Source organism: Chiloscyllium plagiosum, chromosome 27 (genome assembly GCF_004010195.1).
Source record: "Chiloscyllium plagiosum isolate BGI_BamShark_2017 chromosome 27, ASM401019v2, whole genome shotgun sequence".
Taxonomy (NCBI): domain Eukaryota; kingdom Metazoa; phylum Chordata; class Chondrichthyes; order Orectolobiformes; family Hemiscylliidae; genus Chiloscyllium; species Chiloscyllium plagiosum.
The window spans coordinates 11,161,313-11,186,046 of record NC_057736.1 but is presented as its reverse complement, the minus strand read 5'-3'; the positions used below and the strand labels follow the sequence as shown (position 1 = coordinate 11,186,046).

Below are 24,734 nucleotides of genomic sequence, written 5' to 3'. Positions count from 1 at the left end.
TGAATAATTGCAGTACATGGTAGAAGATTTGTTAAGCATGATCTGCCCTTCATGAACCTATGCTGCACCTGCCCAAAAGGACAATTTCTACCACGATGCCTTGCTATTTCTTCCTTGATAATAGATTCAAGCATCTTCCCCACTACAGAGGTTAAGCTAACTGGTCTATAATCCCCCACCATTTCTCTACGTCCCTTTTTAAACAGTGGCATCACAATTCCTGTTTTCCAATCTGCTGGGACTGCCCCAGAGTCCAGCGAAGTTTGGAAAATTACCACCAGTACACTTGCTAATTCTCCTGCCATCTCTTTTGGTACCCTGGGACACATTCCATCAGAGGCAGGAGACTTGTCAAGCCTTAGCGCCATTAGCTTGCCCAAAACTATCTTTTCCATGATAATGATTGTTTCCAGATCCTCACCTACCTTCATCTCTGTCAATTACTGGCATCTTATTAGTGTCCTCCACTGTGAACACTGATACAAAATGCCTTGGCCATTTCCTCATATTCCATGACTAAGTGACTCTTCTCATCCTCTAAAGGACCAATGTTTACTTAGCCACTCTTTTTCGTTGTATATATTTATAGAAACTTTTGCTGTCTTTATATTCTGAGCTAGGTTTTTTTCTCATGTTCTATCTTACTTTCTTTTATAGCTCTTTTTGTGGCTTTCTGCTGACCTTTAAAGTTGTCCCAATCTTCAAGTTTCCTGCTGTTCTCGGCCACTTTGTACGCCTTCTTTTTCAATTTGGTAGCCTCCTTTATTTCCTTAGACACCCTTGGCAGTTTATCCCTTTTCTTACAGTCCTTCCTTTTCACTGGGATATACTTTTGCTGAGCACTTTGAAAGATTGCTTTGAAAGTCCTACACTGCTCGCCAACTGTCCCACCATAAAATCTTTGTTTCCAGTCTACTTTAGCCAAGTCCTCCCTCATACTATTGTAATTTCCCTGGTTTAAGCACAGAACCCTGGTATTGAATTTTATCTTCACAATCTCCCCAAAGATAATCCCCAAAACTCCACTTTCCTGCTTTAACACTTGATTCTCTTACTGTTTAAAAGTCTATCCTCTGAGGAGAATTTTCTCCTCATTTTGTTTTCAATGTGCATCCCCCTTATTCTAAGATTATGCCCTCTGATCTTACACTCTTGTACAAGGGGAAGCAAACTTTCTACCTCTACGTTGTCAAATCCCCCTGGAATTATGTATGTTTCAATAAGGTCAACTCACATGCTTCTACATTCCAATGAGTACAGGCCTAATCTACTCAACCTCCAAGCCAGGAGGGAGTGAGGACTGCAGATGCTGGAGATCAGAGCTGAAAAATGTGTTGCTGGAAAAGCGCAGGTCAGGCAGCATCCAAGGAGCAGGAGAATCAATGTTTCGAGCAAAGAAAAAGGGCTTATGCCCGAAACGTCGATTCTCCTGCTCCTTGAATGCTGCCTGACCTGCTGCACTTTTCCAGCAACACATTTTTCAGCTCTAAGCCAGGAGGTCTAGGTTCAAGTCCCACCTGCACCCAGAAGTGTGTCATGACACCTTTGAACAGATGGATTAGAAAATAGCTACCTTTTCTTAGATAATAGGCCCAAAACTGTTCACAATATTTCAGATGTGGTCTGATTTAGAGCCTTGTAGAGTTTAGCAGAACCTTCCTACTTTTATATTCCATTCTCTTTGAAGCAAAGGCCAACATTTACCTCCCTACTACTGGCAGATCTTAGATATCAGCTTTTTGTAGCTCATAAACGAGGATGCCCAAATCACTCTTTTCTATTTAAATAATGTTCAGCATCTTATCTCACAAACAATTTATATGTAGAGGTCAACTTAGATGCAGCATTGACAATAAATTCAGCTGTATGCGAATACAAAGCTTTAGTAACAATATGCTGTTCCACATATTAACAGAAATGGCTGTAGCTGAAAAATAGTAATTCTAAATTTTGAGACATGGATAATTTTTTTTAAAAAAAGTATCAGCACTGATGCACCATAAAATCAAAACGTACACTGCTTCACAGAATACTTAAATATGAACAGTCACCCAAATGTATAGTGATCTTTATCAATTTGGTCAATGGACTGAAGTGTGATAGATGGAGTTTAATTTGGATAAATGTGAGGTATTGCATTTTGGTAAAACAAACACGGGCAGGACTTATACAATTAAAACTAGGGCCTTAGGTAGTGCTGTCAAACAGAACACCTCGGGGTTCAGATACAATAAGTCTTTGAAGATAGCATTACATACATATAGGGTGGTTAAGGCATTTAGTATGCTTGCCTTCATTATTCAGATCTTTGAGTATAGGAGTTGGGACGTAATGTTAAGGTTGTACAAGACATTGATGAGGCCTCTTCTAGAGTACTGTGTCCAATTCTGGTTGCCCTATTATAGGAAGGAGGTTATAATGCTGGAGAAGATTCAGAAGAGATCAACCAGGATGTTGTTAGGAATGGAGGATTTTAATTATAAGGAGAGGTTGGATAGGCTGGGAATTTTTTCCACCGGAGCGTAGGATGTTGAAGGGTGACTATGCAGAGGTTTATAAAATCATGATGGGTATAGATAAGGTGAATGACAGGTGTCTTTTCTTAGGTTGGGAGAGTTCAAGACTCGGGGCATCTTTTAAAGGTGAGAGGAGAAAGATTTTAAAGAGACATGAGGGAGTTTTGTTTTTGTAAAAACAGAGTGGTTCTTGGGAGGAATGACCTTTCAGAGGAAATGGTGGAAATTATAACATTTAAAAGCCATTTGAATAAGTACATGAATAGGAAATGTTTGGAGGGATATGAGTCAAGTGCAGGCAGGTAGGACCAGTTTAGTTTGGCATTATGGTAGGCATGGACTGGTTGGACCAAAGAGTCAGTTTCAATGCAGTATGACTCATACACAAATGTATATTTAAAATAATGCAACCATAAACACACTGGACCATGGTACAGAGCAAATTAAAAATCATATAGAGCTTATCCATTTCAATTGCCTTTAAGAGTGCAAGAGAAAAATAAACTCATGATGTGTTTTACGAAGAAATCAAAGCTTGCATGACATCAAAAGTGACTTCTACGTTCTGAAAAGAACATTGCGATTCAATAGCTCTTGCTCAAGTGAAGTCAGATCAGTATGTGCCTCGATTCCCAAATAATTTTCTTGTTTAAGTTCTAATTTGGCAGAATCACACGCCTCCTGAGGAAATCCACCAAGCAATGTTCCCAAATGACCACAATCGACTTAACATCTGTCCTACTTATCCACATTAAGACTACATAGTCCCTATCAGCAATTGGCCCGTTTCTGTGCCATATATTCTTTGTTAAAGAGTACAGGCTGGTACTCTGGGCTGAGCCTGAATGAGCTGATCACACGCCATAACATCAATATTTTCTGATAATGGCAACTGTCCAGAGATTCTGGATCTTCAATTTCCAGTCTGAACTTACCATCATTAAAGAGGAGTGGAGTTTACAACAGAATTGCTTCAATTATACTGTGCCAAATCTCTTCTACATCCTTTAACCAGGAAGGGCACATGGAAGAATCATGATGCTTAACCCAAGGTATGCAATTAACATAACCAGTTCATATTTATAAGAAATAATGCAATTAAAAAGCAGAGAATGATCAAGCTAGAACTTACCTAGAATGTAAAATAATATGACCAAGGAACCAGATGAAATGAAGTTGCTCACAAAGCATTGTGCAGTTGAAACAAGGGGCAAGCATATTTTTTAAAATCATTCGATAAGAAAGGAATAAGTGACAAGAATGATTGAAGAATTTGAATACACTTATTTGGAGAAATAAAGCACATGTGAAAATGAGGAGAGGGTCATAAAGGAAAATAACGATTATGAATCTCACTTGAAATAGACCTCCATTAATTGATTTTAAATATTACTAGACACAAGATTTAAGTAATAAAGCAGTTGACAAATTATAGAATTTATTTTGACTTAACTATTCTGGATTGATAAGAGACTGGCCTATTCGAGTGGAACAAGGGCATCAGTGTATGATCCACTATGCAGTATGGCACTGAATGAGAGAGATCAGGAAAGCCATGCCCCTTGATCTGTATTCTGATTAGCCAATCTCAGAGGTTCAACTGTCAGTGACCCGGGCACAGGGAAAGAGACAATTTAAAACTACACAGACCACAACTGATCACTATCAATATGGGCACTGGACGAAGGTATGGGAGAATGCAGTTCAACTCAGCTGTAATTAATTCCTGATAAAGGGTTCCTGCCTGAAACGCCGAATTTCCTGCTCCTCGGATGCTGCCTGACCTGCTGTACTTTTCCAGCACCACTCCAATCTTGACTGTAATTAATCCGATTGAATTGTCAGTATTGCACATTCTTTTTTTGAATCTGCACGAAAAGGTTCCCTCTAACTATAGGCAAGTAGTCCACTACTTGACAATTTCTATGCGTTATATAACTACCTTAAGCTTTTTGAAACGAATCTCTGGCTTGAGTCATATGTTGACAAGACAGAAAATCAACTGGATACCAAAGGTCAGATAATACTGTAGGGTATCACAGAATCCCTACTGTGCAGAAAGAAGCCATTTGGCCCATCGACTCTGCACTGAGCATCACATCCAGGCGCAGCCCCAGCCCCCCGCCCCCTACAACTCTGCAATTTTTCAACATTAATCCACCTAACCTGCACATCATTGGACTGATGGAGGAAACCAGAGCATCCAGCAGAAACCCACAGAAACACAGGGAGAATGTGCAAACCCAACAGAGACACAGCCTCCCAAGCCTGGAATCTAACCCTGGTGCTTAGAGGGAGCAATGCTAACCACTGAGCCACCATGCCGTCTCAAATTAGAGGATTTAGATTACTTGGTGTAGAAACAGGCCCTTCGACCCAACAAGTCCACACTGACCCGCTGAAGCGCAACCCACCCACACCCATTCCCCTACATTTACCCCTTCACCTAACACTACGGGCAATTTAGCATGGTCAATTCACCTAACCTGCACATTTTTGGACTGTGGGAGGAAACCGGAGCACCCGGAGGAAACCCACACAGACACAGGGAGAATGTGCAAACTCCACACAGACAGTCGCCTGAGGCGGGGAATTGAACCCGGGTCTCTGGCGCTGTGAGGCAGCAGTGCTAACAACTGTGCCACCGTGCCGCCCACTATTTGGATTATATTAGGTTCTACAATAATAAGAGGGTTGAAGCTCTTTGTGCCATCCACAAATGAGAACATTTAAATTTTACATGATTTAGGACATGCTGAATGTGTTATTTAAAATTGAGGTGGCGCATAGGTTTATACTTACTTATGGCCAAAAGAACACGCTAAGCTTTAAATTCATTAACAATTAACAAAATAGGCTTCATTGATACACAGTCTGTAAGGCTTTTAAAAACTGATTGAAAACATAATTCATTGTAGATATTTGCTCATATCAACAAAACATTACAATTTACCTAAAAACGGGAAGGAAAGGCACACAAATCCAATTTTTCTATGCTTAGACATAGTTATAGACATAGGAATTTCCAAGTATTGTCAGCAGAGAAGGACACCAGCTGAGAAATGTTCAGGGTCAAGCCCAAATGATTAAAATAATTGCTCACATTGTGTTCTATCGTTTCCTTAGCGGCTTGTATCACATCGATAGCACGTTTTTTCTGTTCTGGCTCCAATAACAGCTTGTAAGCTTTGTCAACAGCTAGTGAGAAGCAATAAGAGTTAGAATTTAATTTCACTTATTACAAAGATATCACTTCCTAAGTCAAAGGTACATTTCCACCCCCACAGAGAACATCAATGTGTTCTGGATTAGTGGTGCTGGAAGAGCACAGCAGTACTGCTCCTCAGATGCTGCCTGAACTGTTGTGCTCTTCCAGCACCACTAATCCAGGATCTGGTTTCCAGCATCTCTGTCATTGTTTTTACCTAACATCAATGTATTACCCAGCCACGTAGTCAAGGTGGCTCCAGATTGAAAACAATATGCATCAAAGCATTGGTCGGGATGCTTTGACACTGCACTTTCTCTGTCTCCAGATGTGTTCAGATGATGAGTAGCCATTGCTCATTTAGAAACCAAAACAACCCACTCACCCATAGTTACTTTTATTTATCAACTCAAATTACTTAACAGCAAACACCAAGTTAGGGGCATATGGAAAAACACACTAGTGACAAAATATAGCAAGTATAGCAAGGAGAGATGAGTGGAGGCAGTTTTTATTAATTCATTCAGCAGATGAGAGCATCGCTGGTTGGCCAGAACTTATTGCCCATCCCGAATTGCCCTTGAGGTGGTGGTGAGCTGCCTTTTTGAATCGCTGCAGTCCACCTGCTGTGGGTAGACCCACAATGCCATTCAGAAGGGAATTCCAGGATTTTGACCCAGCAACAGCGAAGGAAGGGCGTTATATTTCCAAGTCAGGATGGCGAGTGGCTTGGAAGGGGCCTTGCATGTGGTGGTGTTTCCATGTATCAGCTGCCTTTGTCCTTCCAGATAGAAGTGGTCGTGAGTTTGGAAGGTGCTGTCTGAAGAACTCTGGTGAATTTCTACACTGAACTTGTGGATAGTACACACTGCTACTACTGAAGAAAGTGGATCCTTGTGGATGTGGTACCGAACAAACAGGTGGCTTTGTCCTGGATGGTTTTAAGCTTCTTGAGTGATGTTGGAGCTGTACCATTACGCAAATGGTGAGTATTCCACCACACTCCTGACTTGTGCCTTGTAGATGATGGACAGGACCTGTAGAGTCAGGTGGTGAGTTACTCACTACAGTATTCCAAGCATCTGACGTGCTTTTGTTAATGATTCTGGTTGAGTTTCTGGTCAATGGTAACCCCACGGATATGGATAACGAGGGATTCAGTGATGATAACAACACCGAATGTCTAGGGTCAGTGGTTAGATTGTTTCTTATTGGTGATGGTCATTGCCTGGCACTTGTGTGGCACAGGCGTAACTTACCATTTGCCAGCCCAAGCCTGGATACTGCCCAGATCTTGTTGCATTTGAACCTGGACTGCTTCAATATCTGAGGAGTCACAAAAGGTGTTCAACATTGTGCAATCATTGGTGAACATCTCTACTTCTGACCTTATGATAAATGGGCAGTCATTGATGAAGCAGTTGAAGATGGGCTTTGGACACTATCCTGAAGAATTCCTGCAGAGATGTCCTGGAGCTGAGATGACTGATCTGCTAAAACATCTTCCTTTGTGCCAGGTATGATTCCAACCAGCACACAGTTTGGCCCTTATACCCACTGATTCCAGTTTCTTGAGGGCTCGTTGATACCATACTCGGTCGAACACATCCTTGATGTCAGGGGCTGTCACTCTTGCCTCATCGCTGGAATTTAATCTTTTGTCCACATTTGAACCAAGGCTGCAATGAGGTCAGGAGCTAAGTAGCCCTGGAGGATCCAAAACTGGAGTCACTGAGCAGATTATTGCTGAGCAGACACTGCTTGATAGGACTGTTTATGATACTTTTCATACAGTCAGTGTGATGGGTTGAAGTGTCTATTTTAATGCAAGCAGTATCAGGAATAACAGTGACAAACTGACAGCAAGGGATCAGTACTTGGAATTATGATGTTATGGCCATTACGGAGACTTGACGATATCACAGGGGCAGGAACGATTGTTGAATGTTCCAGGATTTAGATGTTCCAAAAGGAATGGGCGGGAAGGAAAGGTTACAGAGGTGGAGGAGTGGCATTGTTAATCAGGGATAGTATCAGAGCGGCAGAAAAGGAGATCATCGAGGAGGGTTTGTCTACAGAGTCATTATGGGTAGAAGCCAGAAATACAAAAGGAGCAGTTACTTTATTGGGAGTTTTCTACAGGCTCCCTCTATAGCAACAGAGACACGGAGGAGCAGATTGGAAGGCAGATTTTGGAAAGGTGCAGAACTAATAGGATTGTTGTCAAGGATGACTTTAACTTCCCTAATATCGACTCGAACTAACTTAGTTCAAATAGTTTGGATGGAGCAGTTTTTGTCAGGTGTCTCCATGAAGGGCCCCTGACGCTATATGTAGATAGGCCAACTAGACGTGAGGCCATATTGGATTTGGTGCTTGGCAATGAACCATGCCACGTGTCAGATTTCTAGGTGGGAGAGCATTTCCGTGACAGTGATCACAACTCCCTGACCTTTACTATGCTCATGGAAAGGGATAGAAGCAGATGCTATGGGAAACTATTTAATTGGGGGAGGGGGAATTACAATGCTATTAGGCAGGAACAGAGGTGCCTAAACTGGGAACAGATGTTCTCCGGGAAATGCACGACAGAAATGTGGAGGTTGTTTAGGAAGCACTTACTGATGGCACTGGGACAGGTTTGTCCCACTGAGGCAAGGAAGCGATGGTAGGTTGAAAGAACCTTGGATGACAAGGGATGTGCAACATCTAGTCAAGAGGAAGGAAGCTTACTTAAGGTTGAGGAGGCAAGGATCAGGTAGGGCTTTACAGGGTTAAAGGTAGCCAGGAAGGAACTGACATGGACTTAGGAGAGCTAGAACGGGGCAAACTTATATGAGGAACAAGATGATGGCCAGAGTGAGAGGAGGCCCAATAATGGATAGTGGAGGGAACTTGCGTCTGGAGTTGGAGGAAGTCGGGGAGGTCCTTTGCTTCAGTATCCACGACTGAGAGGGACCTTGATGTTTGAGGACAGCATGAAATAGATGATATGCTAGTACAGGTTGATGTGAGGAAGTAGGATGTGCTTAAAATTTTGAAAAACGTGAGGACAGATAGAGGATCCCCTGGCACAGATGGGATATATCATAGAACATTACAGCGCAGTACAGGCCCTTCGGCCCTCGATGTTGCGCCGACCTGTCATACCAATCTGAAGCCCATCTAACCTACACTATTCCAGGTACATCCATATGCTTGTCCAATGACGACTTAAATGTACTTAAAAGTTGGCGAAACTACGACCGTTTCAGGCAAAGCATTCCATACCCTTACTACTCTGAGTAAAGAAACTACCTCTGATATCTGTCCTATATCTATTAAAGCTATGCACCATCATGCTCACCGTCACCATACTTAGAAAAAGGCTCTCCCTGTCCACCCTATCTAACCCTCTGATTATCTTATATGTCTCTATTAAGTCACCTCTCAACCTTCTTCTAACGAAAACAGCCTCAAGTCCCTCAGCCTTCCCTCCATACCAGGCATCATCCTAGTAAATCTCCTCTGCACCCTTTCAAAGCTTCCACATCCTTCTTATAATGTGGTGACCAGAACTGTACACAATACTCCAAGCGCGGTCACACCAGAGTTTTGTACAGCTATAGCATAACCTCGTGGTTCTGGAACTCAATCCCTCTATTAATAAAAGCCTTCTTAACAACCCTGACAACCTGAGTGGCCACTTTCAAGGATCTGTGTACCTGGACACCGAGATCTCTCTGCTCATCTACACTACCAAGAATCTTACCCGTAGCCCAGTACTTTGCATTCCGGTTACTCCGACCAAAGTGAATCACCTTACACTTGTCCACATTAAACTCCATTTGCCACCTCTCAGCCCAGCTCTGCAGCTTATCTATGTCTCTCTGTAACCTACAACATCCTTCGTCACTATCTACAACTCCAGCGACCTTAAGTGCTGTCTGCAAATTTACTAACCCACCCTTCAACGCCCTCATCCAGGTCATTTATAAAGATGACGAACAGCAGTGGACCCAACACCGATCTTTGCTGTACACCACTGGTAATTGGACTCTAGGATGAACATTTCCCATCAACCACCACCCTCTGTCTTCTTTCAGCAAGCCAATTACTGATCCAAACTGCTATATCTCCCACAATTCCATTCCTCCACATTTTGTACAATAGCCTACTGTGGGGAACCTTATCAAACGCCTTGCTGAAATCCATATACACCACATCAACTGGTTTACTTTCATCTACCTGTTTGGTCACCTTCTCAAAGAACTCAATAAGGTTTGCGAGGCACGACCTACCCTTCACAAAACCGTGCTGACTATCCCTAATCAAATTATTCTTTTCTAGATGATTATAAATCCTCTCTAATAACCTTTTCCAACACTTTACCAACAACTGAAGTAGGTTACTACAGGAAGCAAAGGAAGAGATTGCTGTGCCTTTGGCGATGATCTTTGCGTCTTCACTGTCCACTGAAATAGTACCAGATGATTGGAGGGTGGCAAATGTTATCCCCTTGTTCAAGAAAGAGAATAGGGATGATCCTGGGAATTACAAACCAGTCAGTCAGTCTTGCGTTAGTGTTGGGCAAAGTATTGGAGAGGATTCTGAGAGACAGGATTTAGGACACTTGGAAAACCATAGTTTGATTAGAGAGTCAGTATGGCTTTGAGAGGGGCAGGTCCTGTCTCACAAACCTCACTGAATTCTTTGAGGATGTGAAAAAACACATTGATGAAAGTACAATACTGGATGTGGTGTACATGGATTTCAGCAAGGCATTTGATAAGGAGGCGTGGGATACAGGGAAATCTGGCTGTCTGGATAGAGAATTGATTGGTCCATAGAAGACAAAGGGTGGAAGTAGATGGAAAGTATTCAGCCTGGAGCCTGGTGACCAGTAGTGTTCTGCAGGGATCAGTTCTGGGACCTCTCCTCTTTGTGATTTTTATAAATGACTTGGATGAGAAATGGAAGGGTGGGTTAGTTTGCCAATGACACAAAGGTTGGTGGAGTTGTGGATAGTGTAGAGGACTGTTGTAGGTTGCAACAGGACATTGACAGGATGCAGAACTGGGCTGACAAGTGACAGATGGAGTTCAGCGTGGAAAAGTGTGAAGTCATTCACTTTGGAAGGTCAAATTTGAATGCAGAATACAGGGTTAAAGGCAGGATTCGTAGCACTATGGAGATACAGAGAGATCTTAGGGTTCATGCCCATCAATCCCTCAAAGTTGCCACCCAAGTTGATAGGGATCTTAAGAAGGCATATGGCGTGCTGGCTTTCACGAGCAGGGGATCAAGTTTAAGAGCTGCGAGGTTATGCTGCAGCTCTATACAGCCCTGGTTAGACAATACTTGGAATATTGATCAGTTCTGGTCACCTCATTATACAAAAGAGGTGGCAGCTTTACGGAGGGTGCATTGGAGAGTTACATGGATGCTGCCTGGACTGGAGGGCATGTTTTATGAAGAAAGGTTGAGGGAGCTAGGGCTTTTCTTATTGGAGCGAAGAAGGATGAGAGGTGACCTGATAGAGGTGTACAAGATATTGAGAGGTATAGAAAGAGTGGATCGCCAGAGACTTATTCCCAGGGCAGAAATAGCTATCATAAGGAGCCATAATTTTAAGGTAATGGGAGAAAGGTTTAAGGGAGATGTCAGAGATAGATACTTTACACAGAGCGGTGGGTGCATGGAATGCACTGCTGGCAGTGGCAGGAGAGTCAGATACATTACAAACATTTAAGCTACTCTTGGATAGGCACATGGAAGATAGTACAATGAAGGGTATATAGGTTAGCCTAATCTTAGAGTAGGATAAAAGGCCAGTACAACATCAAGGGCCGAAGGGCATGCACTGTGCTGTAATGTTCTATGTTCATCACCAATGATTAGAAGTAGACTGATGGGACAGTAATTGGTTGGATTTTTCCTGCTTCTTACATATAGGGCATACCTGGGCAATTTTCCCACATTGACATCTAACTGTCAGGTGACACATCATTTTTCAGTATGCCTGGTGCTGCTCCTTTCACACTCTCCTGCAATCTCCATTGAACCAGGCCAATGCCTGGCTTCATGCTAATGGTTGAATGGGGGAATTATGCAAGGCCATGAGGTTGCAAACTGTCCTGTAGGAGGATGCAATGGATGATCCACTCAGCACTTCTGTCTGAAGATTGCTGCAAATGCTTCAGCTTTGTCTTTTGCGTTGTGTTGAGCTCTTCAATGATTGAGGATAGGGATATTTGTGGAGCCTCCTCCTCCAGTGAGTTGGTTAATGGTCTACCTCCAGTCCCGACTGGAGGTGGCAGATCTGCAGAGCTTAAATATGGTCCATTGGTTCTGGGATCACTTTGACCAGTGGTTTTCCTCAAGGATTGGTGCTGCGTCCACTGTGCTTTGTCATTAACGATTTGCATGAGAACAGAGGCAGCGTTGGTAGTAGGTTTGTGGACAGTGAAGGTTATCTAAGATTAGACAGGTTGTTGGTGAGCTGTGCCAATGGGCCGAGGATTGGCATATGGAGTTTAATTCAGATAAATGCAATTTGGCATGGCAAATCACAGCAAGACTTGTACAGTCAATGGTAGGCACCTAAGGAGTGTTGTTGAACAGAAACCTAAGGGCTCAGGCACACAGTTCCTTCAAAGTGGCATCACAGGTTGACATGTTGAAGAAGGCGTTTAGCATGTTTGCCAGCGTTGGACAGAGCATTGAGTCTAGGAGCAAGTGATGGTGGCATCAGTGGCATTGTTTGTAAGGGATGACTTCGTGAGTATGATTATGTCAGGCTGTTGCTTCAGTAGTCCAGTGAAACAGCGGTCCCAATTTTCATACTGGCGTCCCCCACTTCTTGATGAAGGGCTCATGCCCGAAACGTCGATTTGTCTGCTCCTCGGAAGCTGCCTGACCGGCTGTGCTTTTCCAATACCACACTCTTGACTCTGATCTCCAGTCTTCAGTTTCCCCCAAAATGTCAACAAAGAGGACTTTGCAGGGTCACAGGGCTGTTTCAATCACTGTCTTTTCCAGTGCTTAGATCGATACCAAGAGGGTCTATCTAGTTTCATTTCTTTGAGACTTCGTACAAACCATAGATACAACTGAGTAGCTGGCCAGGCCATTTCAGAGGGCAATTTGAGAGTGCTGTGGGTCTGGAGTCGGATGGCAGCCAAACCAGGTGAGGATGGCAGATTTCTCTCCCTGAAGGACAACTGACAATGGTTTCACTATCATTAGTAGATTCTTGATTCCAGATTGTTTTGAATTTAAATTCCACCATATGTTGAAGTGGCATTTGAACCCAGAAAATTAGCTAGGTTTCTGAATTAATAGTCGAGTGATAATACCACCAGACCATCACCTCCCCTGACATGTCAAGTACATGCATTGATTAACACCAGTTGTGTTGAATTTCTTGTTATCTGCGTACTTCCATGTAAGTGGTGCCTTCATTGATTAAGTCATCACAGAAGCTTAATTTCTTATTTTTCTCTTTCTCACTGAGTTTTCACTTTTCCCTATTTCTCCTTTGTTGAATGCATTGAAGCCTTGCTAAGTTACAGGTCATTAAAAGATGGGCATTCTACAAATGGTCATTATTTATTAATCAACGTCCATAATATCGCAGACTATTGGAAATGGCAGAGGACTGCATTCAAGTTAAATTGCTGGCTCAACTTGACATCCACATGTGAATACTTGCAGGAAGAGTTACTAAACAGCCTGACCCATGGACACGAAGCATGCAATCCTTCACTGAGTTCAACCAAATAAATGCTGTCAGTAAATTAATTTTAAGCTATATTGAATACCACCAGTCCACTCATTTTAATAATGAACTTGTCAGCTAAACTTTAGTTTTCTAAACATAAAATGTTAATGAATCTTTATAACGTACCATTGCAGTCAGTTTTATTTCTTCCATGGTTCCATTGTCTTACCTTCAAAAGCCTTTTGTGCTCTGTCAGGATCATCTTGATTTTTGTCTGGATGGACCAAGATTGACAGCTAGAATTATGAAGAAAATTATTTATGAAACATGCACATTTCAAGATAAGCAGACTCTATAGAACTTACTAGTGAGGTAACTTGCAAAGACACAGAATATACATTTTAATGTGTGAAAGACAACAATCTTGAAAATTATATTCTTAATTTTTATTTTCCCTTTCTATTTTTCACCCTGCCTTCATTAAAGTCTTCAAATCTTCCAATTTTATTAAATATTAAAAAATTTCTTGATCCTTTTCCTTCAATATTGATGGAACCAAAAGTAACAAAAACTACTTAATGTAACTATTGATTTAAGACTAAAATGAAGCCTTAACTAGCAGCTTAGGCTAAAATGAAAATTTGTATCAAACTCATTACATTGTAGACCTTGTGTTGACACAGCATTAAGTATTGCTCTTAAATACAAACCCACAACAAGGAACAAATAGTGACACTATGTCAATGATTAATCTCACTCCTGATCCCAGTAACTCAGTCAGCAATAAACAGCCTGCCATAGTGCTGAGTTACACACACCAGGAGGTTCCAAATCTGAAGTGTGAATTGTGCCAAATTAGCTGTTTGGAGGTGGAAATAGAGCACGGCACTACAATAGGCCTCCAGTGTGCTCAGATTAGGATTGCTTTAAAAAACATTCAGACAAGAGATCTTGCTCCTGATCTATAACCAGTGACCACTGCCTGAAAGTACATACGTGTGGACGCTGGGTGAGGGTAGCCTGACGATACTCACTGTCTGGGCTCACAGCTGAAGAATGGCCACTTGGGCGAGGTACCGAAGGGCTGCTTGCACCCAGAGAACTATACCCCAACGTGAGTCAGCACCTTGAGGAGGGGAGAGAATTTGGAAAAAAAAGTGTCGATTTTCACAGGCTAGTAAAGGATATGCTATGTTTAGTGCATGATTTGGCCCCAGTGAATTAAAATAAGAAACATTGTCAAATTTCTTTAACATGATTAAATTACTTTTAATTCAACAAATTAGAGAAAAATTCAAAATAGTTTTAAAAAAGCGACAATTACCTTTAGTGTCAATTCCTGTTAAGTGAATAACTTGCTTGCATACACAAAAATTCCCGAGTGCAGTGAATTGTTGGAGAGGATTATCTGTCATACATTTCCTCCTGAAGGTGTTGACTCATGCTGGTGATTAGTTCCACAGGCACTGGTAGTATCTCACCAGTGTGGATAGTAGCTGACCTTCATTTGAAGGATTCAATGTCATCAAGCTGTCCAATGGGGGAGGGGGGGGGGGGGTCATCACGGTCAAGCCTAGTGCTGATCTCACCCAATGTCCCCACAAATGCACTTTCTAGACAGGACTGTTAAAACTTCAACCACTGCCCAGGCTGAGATTAGAACCTGAATTTTTCTGGTTCAAAAGGATCAGTTGAATTTTGTCTTTACCAAATGGGCCACCAGTTCAGAGGGAGTAAGAGTCGGAAGAAGCAGAGAAACATTTTATTATAATTTCTATTAACTTTTTTCACTTTGAATAGTAAATAGTTGAAGCGACAGACATCATGCAGCATCTTATTACTAATGATAACTGCATAAGGTGGGCTCTAACCAAAGAAAAGTATATATAATTAGGGAAGAAAACGTATTCACTTAACAAGAATTTTCAACCAAAATAACATACAATCAATAAAATGTATTTGATGTATGTATGAAATTGCATTGGCATTTTCAATTTTTATTCACTCAAAGACCTCAACTGTACCCAAGATCTTTGCTACCTTAGCTTGTAGAATGGCAAACTGAGATGTGTCTACCTGTCTGAACCGCTTTTTCAGCTCTTCATCTGTTGCTTCAGGGTCTATCTGTAACACCTGTGTAATAAAGCATACAGCAACAACTACTATAACAGATTAAGCTTTTAATTTTGTAGGCCACATTAACAAATTAAAACAGAGCAAGTTAACTGAATGGGAGGGTTGTTATTGTAGTATGATTTAAAAGTTACAATTTGCAAAGACTTGACATGAATGTTAGTATGCAACTTACAAAGTGGATTCTAACGAATGAAATGAACAAAGCTATTGAATGCAAAAATATTGGCAATCAGTAGCTTATTTCTATCCTTATCCAAAAACACAAATCGTGGAGGTGTACCAATAGGGTGCAATTTTCAGCAAACAATCAAATCGGCATAAATATTGAGGAATATCAAATATGACTTGCATCCAGCACAAATTAATTTCCCACAATCTGTTGTTAAAAAAATACAAACTGCAAGTCAGCCGTACCTGCAAGCTGGAAGTTACAGGACTAAATTAATAAGCAATGAGTTTGGCCCAATTGCATCCATGTCCAGACCTTCAACAAGACTCTCCCGATTGTTTTTCATAAGAATTGGTTTAAGTAACGACATTATAGGCATGTTTTTAAAAGAATCCATAAATATTTAAAAGATAATTAATTCTGAAGTGACCAGTGCACATAATGAATTGAAAAATGTGGTGCTGGAAAACACAGCAGGCCAGGCAGCATCCGAGAAGCAGGAGAATCGACGTTTCGGGCATAAGCCCTTCTTCAGGACTTATCTTCAGGCCACCTTCAAAGTGAGCCAGCTCAGCTTTTGGCTGACTAAGGAGAGAAATAAAAGTATTTGAACACCAGGACCTCTGACTCAATATTAAGGTTATGCTTTACCATACAGAAGCGATTCTGCGCTCTGAAACACTTTGGAGACTGGAATTGTTGAGCAGGCAACTAAAAAGTGCCCACTGGAAAAGTACCACTAGCGGTTCTTCACTAGAACACCAAAATCCAAAGCCATGAAAGGCAAACCCAAAACTGCCATGCCTATATTCCTGAAGAAGGGCTTATGCCCAAAACATCGACTCTCCTGCTCCTCGGATGCTGCCTGGCCTGCTGTGTTTTTCCAGCACCATATTTTTCAACTCTGGTCTCCAGCATCTGCAGTCCTCACTTTCTCCTAGTGCACATAATGAAACCAGTTTACTCATTTTCCATCATTTAAAATCAAGTTACTTGCAAGTGTTGGACAAGACAATCTAATTAAAAATGTGATAAATTTTGCAATAACTTCATATTTGGTTGCAGGACCATGTTAGCATTCTTAATTATATCCAAGGATTTGCTTTTAAACATAATGGGGAAAAAAATAAAGAGTTAAATCCTAAACTTCTGCCTAATTGTACTGGTTCATGGAAGACTCATGTTTGTGATATGCAAATTAGTTTTTGGAGCAAAACCAGAATGAAAACTTTGGTAAACTGCTACAATTTTGAACAAGAGTGTGCCTAGCTTGTGTACTGAGCCCAAAGCCGAAACTACCACTTCATACAAACAATATCAACAATATAGGACCATCATCATAATAAAATTCCCCAAAACATTTCACACCTAGTCAATCATGCACATTAAGTTGATGTTGAACATAGGAGACATGATAAAAAGTTTGTTGAAAGACCTGCAGATGAATGAGAAGGAGTACACCATTTGGCCCCTCGAACCTTCCCTGACATTTAGTAAGATCATGGCTGCTCCAGATTCCTGCAAAACGCTAACAAGAGCTCACCAAGAATCTGTCCACCCTGCGACAAGAATATTCAAAAACTCTGTTCCTAACAAGACAGTAGGAGCAACGTGCCAAAGACATTCAACACAGAAAAACATGCACCATCTGTTTTAAAAATGTATGATCCCTTGTTTTTAAAACAATGATCCCTAGTTTTAGATTCTCCTAAAGACAGAAATATCTTCTCTACATCTATCCTGATGTTGCTTCACAGAATATCTTAATAGCGGAGAGAGAAGTGAAGAGGTCAAAAGCTATAGATAGGGAGGGGAAAGGCCAATGAAGAATTTCGACAAAAAAATACATCTTTTAAATCTGAAGCATTACTAGACTGGAACCTATAATAAGTCAGCCAGAACTGGGGTGATTGAAGAGTGGAATTTGGCACAAGTCTGGATATAGGTAAAGACTGAGTTTTCCAGCACATCCTAAAGGGTCGGAGATGAAACAGCCAGCTAAGAAAATATTGGAATGGCCAAATCTGGACGTGATCTCAGGAAGAATGAGGGTTTCAGCAGATGAGCTGAAACCTGGATGGAGACATTGATGAACTATGCCATCTTCAAGTGAGACAGCTCAACTTTTGGCTGACTAAGGAGAGAAATAAAAGTATTTGAGCACCAGGACCTCTAACTCAATATTAAGGTTATGCTTTACCATACAGAAGTGATTCTGCGCTCTGAAACACTTGATATTGGAATTGTTGAGCAGGCAACTAAAAGGGCCCATTGGAAAAGTGCCACTAGCGGTTCTTCACTAGAACACCAAAATCCAAAGCCATGAAAGGCAAACCTAAAGCTGCCATGCCTATATCCCAACACCGAGATGCTCCTCACTCAAATCAGCTCATGATATGTTGTTCATCATGTCTGATGCCAGAATCTTGAAGCAACTGCTCTACATAGAACCGGGGCATGCCAAACGTTACTGCTGATTTATTGAAGTCTCCAACTTGTGACATATCCACATGAAGAAAGTCCATTCAGGGAGGCACCAAACAAACAGAGAGACTTTATCAGGAAAGTACACAGTAGTAGTAGAGCAGTTGGAGAAAGCATACAAACTCCCAAAAGCCTCATAACTGATCATCCAAGCACCACCCACCCTACATGAGAGAGTTTGCAGATCATGCAGACTTAATTACCTCAGAACAAGAGTGAAAGCATGTCAAGACATTCATGATCTCAGGACTCTCAAAGGCAAAGAATGAGCAATAATGCAAATGAACATAAGCAGCTTTAGCAATTGAAATAAATAGATTTGGAAGTTAGGGGCAAACATGGTTTAGCTTGGGAAAGAGGTCAGAAAGGGGGTTGGATTACATGGCCAATAAAGACAATTTCTGGCAGTATCAAAGACAATGGCTTGGACAGGTTTTGTTCTTAGCCAGTACTGAATGTTGGACTGGTAGTGTGTAAAGGTGGAGGAAGGTGGGCAAGAGAGGTGGTGGGGAAGTACAGCTGGTTGTTGATCAGGATATCTGTGGAACCCGACAATATTTTAAAATGATGTGGCCAAAGGAAATTTGTAGATGAAAAATATTAAGCAACCAAAATTTCAAGATTAATGGGATCACGGAGAGCAGCCTTTGCAGAATACATCGGGTACAACTGGATAGATAAGAATTTAATCAGATAATGGCAACTCCACTCAGCTGGATAACAGAAGAGAGATATAAGAGGAGAATTGCACTCATTGACAAACAAAGGCAAAAGATATAGCACAGTTAAAAAAGGACAAGAAAGGGTGGTCAGTGACATAGGATGTCACCAGTCCAAATTGGAAATTGTCCAATTTGTCACTAGTACACAAGTTGGAAACAGACTTACTTCGAATGGATTTAGATTGATGTAGGTGGATCCAGGTCTTGTCAATCTTTCAATTTGCTGTTTTGGGGTCAGAACAGAGTCCCTTTTTTCAATCTGTTTTACCTGCAAGAATGTGAAAATTACAGTTACAAAACATGATTTTTAAATTATAAACATTTATGGGCACAGTATAAAACAAACTGACGATTTTGGAAAGCAAGTGCAATCATTGTATCTTAAATGTGTAGAGTTGCCTACCCAATCATAGGGGTATTTTCTCATGGGGATTTAAGCCGAGAGTCACCATGTCTCATGCGAGGCGGGAGGTTGAGAAGGGGAGCCCTTCATGGCAATCACAGCTGATGCAGGAATTGAACCCACACTGTTGGCATCACCCTGCATCACAACCAGCTGTCCAGTCAACAGAGCAAACCGACCCACAATAAATATTTAACAGCAATCCATTGCATTTATATAGACTCTTTAACATAGCAAAGCATCCTAAGGCATTTTGCAGAATATTCACCACACGAAATGTGACACCAAACCACAGAAGTAGACATTAGGATGGGTGACCAAAAGCCAGGTCAATGAGAATAGATTTTAAGCAGGATCTTAGTAAGCCAAGAGCCTTGGCAGCTCAAAGCATTTTCCTCAATGTGGAATGATGAAAATTGGGGTGCACAAAAGGCCAAAATTAAAATAATGTAGATATCTCAGAGGCTTGTAAAACTAAAGATTAGAGCCAGAGGGATACTGTAAAACTAGACATATTTGAATATAAGGTCAAGAATTTTAAATTTGAGGCATTCCTTAACTGGAAGCTAATGTAGGTGAGCAGGTACAGAAGTGATGGCTGAATGGTTTTTGATTATAAGTTTGATATGGGCAGAATTTCAGATCATCTTAAACATAGAGCATATAACATAAGTAGGCAGCCAAAAGGGGCATTGATAGTCAAGCTGAGAGGCAACTAAGGTATTTGTATAAACAGATGCAATGATAGGAACATAATCAAGTTGCAATTCTACAATGCTATGCAGCAAGATATTGCAGCCACTGTAAAAGGAAAACAAAAACTTTAAGGGAAAGTAAGAACGGAAAAAAAGGCTCTTTGTACATGGAAATTAAAATGTACTTATGGCGCAGTGGTCATGTCCTTACCCCTGAACCAGGATGACTGAATTCAAGTCCCATCTGCTCCAGAGGTGTATAATAACATCTCCAAACAGGTTAATTAGAAAAATAGATTAAATTTAGGGGTATTGATATCTAACAAGAAATTCCCAAATTTATTTTGGACACTAAATCTTTTTTTTAAAATTTGCTTAAATTGGACAGAAAGTATATGCCTGACTTTTTCACACGTTAAAAAAAGGCAGGTTGAGATAAAATACACACTATTTAGGATATAAGCTTGTAGGTTTTAAGCTGTGTGAGCCATGCATACCTAAGTTGCAACGTGCACCTTATCTAAACACATTCATTAGTAGAAAAGAAAACGAGAGGAGTACGATTTATGTATTTTCGAGCTACTTCAAGTCCTGTTATAATTAATCAATGCTATATAGTGCAATGGAGATCAATGCAGGGGCAAGATGTGAATGAGAAACTTACAGTTCCGCATGCACAGTAAATGGGAAAATGGCTGTGGGCCTCAAATGGTCCGACACCCAGATTACTGCCTCCATCTTAATTCAGGCCAATGTCCTGCAGGACACATGCGGAGCACAGTTTTAAGGGACAGATTGAGTAGGGTGCATGTTGAGCTTCCTTTGTTAGGAAGGGAGAATGAAAAGATTCACACAAAGCAAAGCCAAGAAAAATGTGTCTTCTGTATTTCTATGGTAGGCCACATTTCGAGCATTGTTTGCCGTTTTCATCAGCACACGAAAGAGAGGGTGCAAAAGAGATTTACCAAAATGTTGTCTGGATTTGAGTGGATTAGCTGTAAGCTAAGTAGGGCAAACTTCAACTGTTTTCGCGAAAGCGTCAGAAGCTGCAGGGCAACCTGATTGTAGTGTATAAAATTATAACAGACATGGATACTCAAACTCTTATTCCCAGGGTGGAATGTCAAATACTAGGGTTCATAGGTTTAAGCTGAGAGGTGAAAAGGCTTAAAACGAACGTGAGGGATAACTTTTTCACGCAGAGGGTGGTGCGTGTATTGGATAAGCTGCTTGGGGAAATGGTGGAGGAGAGTACAATTACAGCATTTAAAAGGCATCTGGATGGGTACATGAATAGGAAGAGGTTAGCAGGATATGGTCCAAATGCTGGCAAATGGGACTAGGTCAGAGTGGGATGTCTCTGGTCGGCTCAGACAAGTTGGACCATAGGGTGTGTTTCCATGTTGTAACTCTATGACTCAGAGTAGCTGAAGACAAAACAATCTGAAAATTAAGGCTGAGAAAACAGTTCTGACAAAGAACTGTATAATAGCAGAGCAGTTCTCATGATCTGTCGTAAAATGCAGTTCAAATGTGTTTCGCTTTGTTTACCTTTTATTACCATTAAACCTATAAGTCACTATTTGTATAAAATCAAAGCCACCACAGCATGCAATTAATACTGTGTATAGAATACAGGATAAGCCCATACTAACAAATAAAGACCTACTTAAACTATACAAAGCAAAACAAAAACAAACTGGCTTTTAGAAGCTATTTTCCCATATGACCTCATTTTAATTCACCATTTTTTAACAGGTCAATCTTCAGCCACAATTAGATGATCCATTGTGGCCTCTGCCAGTTGTCTTCAACATTACAGACACCAAGCTTCAGCCGATTCAATTCACTCCACATGCCATCAAGAAGTAGTCAGAGGTACATGTCAGTGCAAAGGCTAGGGATCCTGACAACATTCTGGTAATAGTATTGAAGACTTGCGCTCCATAACTTGCCACTCCCCAAGACAAGCTGTTCCAGTATAGTTACAACACTGACATTTACCCAATGCTGAAAATTGCTTGCAAATATCCTGTACACAAAAAGCAGGAGAAATCCAATCTGACCAATTCCCACCCCATCAGCCTACTCTCAATTACCAGTAAAGTGATGGAAAGTGTCACCAACATTGCTATCAAGCTGCTCCTGCTCAGCAAAAACCTGATCAGTGACATCTAGTTTGGGTTCCATCAGGGTTAGTCAGCTCCTGACCTCATTACAGTCTTGGTTCAAACATGGATAAATAGTTGAACTCCAGAGGCAAGGTGAGAGTTGACAGGCTTTAATATCAAGATTAGATTAGATTACCTACAGTGTGGAAATAGGCCCTTCGGCCCAACAAGTCCACACCGCCCCGCCGAAGCGCAACCCACCCATACCCCTACACATCTACCCCTTACCTAACAATTTACCTGACCTGCACATCTTTGGACGGTGGGAGGAAACCGGAGCACCCGGAGGAAACCCACGCAGACACGGGGAGAACGTGCAAACTCCACACAGTCAGTCGCCTGAGGCGGGAATTGAACCCGGGTCTCTGGCACTGTGAGGCAGCAGTGCTAACCACTGTGCCACCGTGCCGCCCACAAGGTGACAGTCGGCCAAGAGAGTGTCATCAAGGAGTCCTAACAAAACTGGAATCAAGGAGCAAACTCTCCACAGATTGCAATCATACTTAGCAAGTAGAAAGATGGTGTGGTTGTTGGAGGTTAGTCAGCCAGCTCCAGAAGTGGGGATGATTATCAAATATAATATTCAGCATCATTCAGATAATGAAGCAGTCCATGTTCAAATGCAACAAGATCTGGACAATATCCAGGCTTGGACTGACAAGTGGCAAGTAAGACTCGTGGTACATAAATGCCAGGCAATACCCATCATCAATAAGAGACAATCTAACCACTGCCCCTTGATTTTCAAACATGTTATCATCACTGAACACAGACCAATAAGGCATGAGTCAGGAATGCATTTGGAATAGTCCCTATTTGTCTGGATGAGAGCAGATCCAACAATAGTCAAGAAACTGGAGACCATCCAGAAAACACAACTATATGATTCGCATCACATCCACAAACATCTACTCCCTTCACCACTGATGCTCAGTAGCAGCAGTCTGGACTACACCCACGATGAACTTTAGGAACTCACCAACCAATCCTTCAACAATATCTTCCAAACACACAACTGCTTCCACTTAGAAGGATAAAGACACCAGATACCTGGGAATATCACCACCTGCAAATTCTCCTCCAAGCCACTCACCATCCTGACTTGGAAAAATATTGCCATCCTTGTTGCTGGGTCAAACCCTGGAATTCCCTCCCTAAAGGTATTGTAAGTCAAGCCACAGCACATGGACTACAGAGATTCAAGAAAGCAGTTCACCACCTTCTCAAGGGCAACTAGGGACCATCAATAAATGCTGGAATGGGCAAAGACTGGCCTTGCTAGTAAATCTCACTTAATGAGCAAATAAATATACTATCACAGTATATTCATTCCCATTATGCTAACCCGGCTTCCCCAGCAACACACTCACTTAGCAGCCTTCTTTCTAAATCCATCTATTCCTTCCACTCACTAATCCCCTCCTCCTTCATCCAAATTTCTCAGTTTTGCCCAGACTCAGTTTCTCATCACGGCTACCAACGAATGGCTGCAGATCTTTCTCAGCTGGCATCACTGGGATCCTTGTTGCCAGGGAAAAGTGATTGGAGCTCTGATCCTGACAGCTTGGGGGTTGAGGGAATGCTGCCTCTTGCACTACCAGGTGGTTGAGGGGGTAGCCTTCAGTGGAGCTCATGCCAACAGCTGCAGCCAAGAATAAGTAGCTGAGACCACAGTCACCCAGAATCTCCCGCAGCTGCCAGCCAGGGGACGGAACCTGAAGCCACGTGAGGCTGCAACTGACTGTGGGCCAAGTAACCATCTGCATCAATGTCCCTACATCCCATGTTCGAAATGCAGCCAGGAAGACAGTCCAGCTGAGAAAAGCATTCTGCACACTGAATAAGGGGGCTACTGATATTGGTGGACTGGCAATAACCGGCAATGGATTAAAGAAAGAGGGGCTAAGTGATAGCTTCCCCAGGCAGGCAGAGGTCTAGAAAAAAATTTTAAAGGGGCAAAATTCTGAGAGCCAAAGTTGGAATGCTGCCAAACGGAAATTTTGCATTTCTGCATCAGATTTTCATTCCTTGTTAGGTATGGAGCAAGTCAGCCATCACTGGGCACATAACTCCAAGGTACCTATTGACCAAACAGCATTATATGAAATCTGCAGAAAGAAATAAAATAGGTAATACATAGGTTAGGATATGGAAGGACTATCTAAAAACCTCAACTCTGGTGGTTCAACTCAAACAAATTTTAAAACTCCTGAAATATTAGTATAACTAGTTTTATGCCACAAGTACCAAAAACCTGGTATCATATCAGATTCCAATAGTGAACAGCTGCAGACAGCCTGTCAAAATCTAAATTTGAGTCAATAAATAATGTACTTCTAAACACTGAAAAGATACACCATCGCTGACACTTGCCAAGTTTCTCAAGCATTCCATCAAAGTACTATTTATGACCAACCAACATTCCCACAGACAGTAAACATCTTGATGATCAAAAACAGAGTAGTACAATTCTGCCACAAATTAGGAGATTGCAAACTGTCTCATATTCACATCATACCCCATCTAGT

General features: G+C 41.6%; 1 protein-coding gene across 1 annotated transcript in view; it reads right to left on the bottom strand.

The window, feature by feature from the left end:
* The window catches only part of dnajc8 (DnaJ (Hsp40) homolog, subfamily C, member 8), a gene marked incomplete at its 5' end in the record, with an annotated part of 38,231 nt that extends 18,999 nt beyond the window's left edge, over positions 1-19,232 (bottom strand). The window contains 4 exons of the mRNA XM_043717118.1: positions 5,620-5,714; positions 13,656-13,722; positions 15,503-15,559; positions 19,104-19,232. Of these exons, the coding sequence (XP_043573053.1) occupies positions 5,620-5,714; positions 13,656-13,722; positions 15,503-15,559; positions 19,104-19,232 (348 nt within the window). The remainder of the gene's footprint in view (positions 1-5,619; positions 5,715-13,655; positions 13,723-15,502; positions 15,560-19,103) is intronic.
* Positions 19,233-24,734: the final 5,502 nt, after the last annotated feature.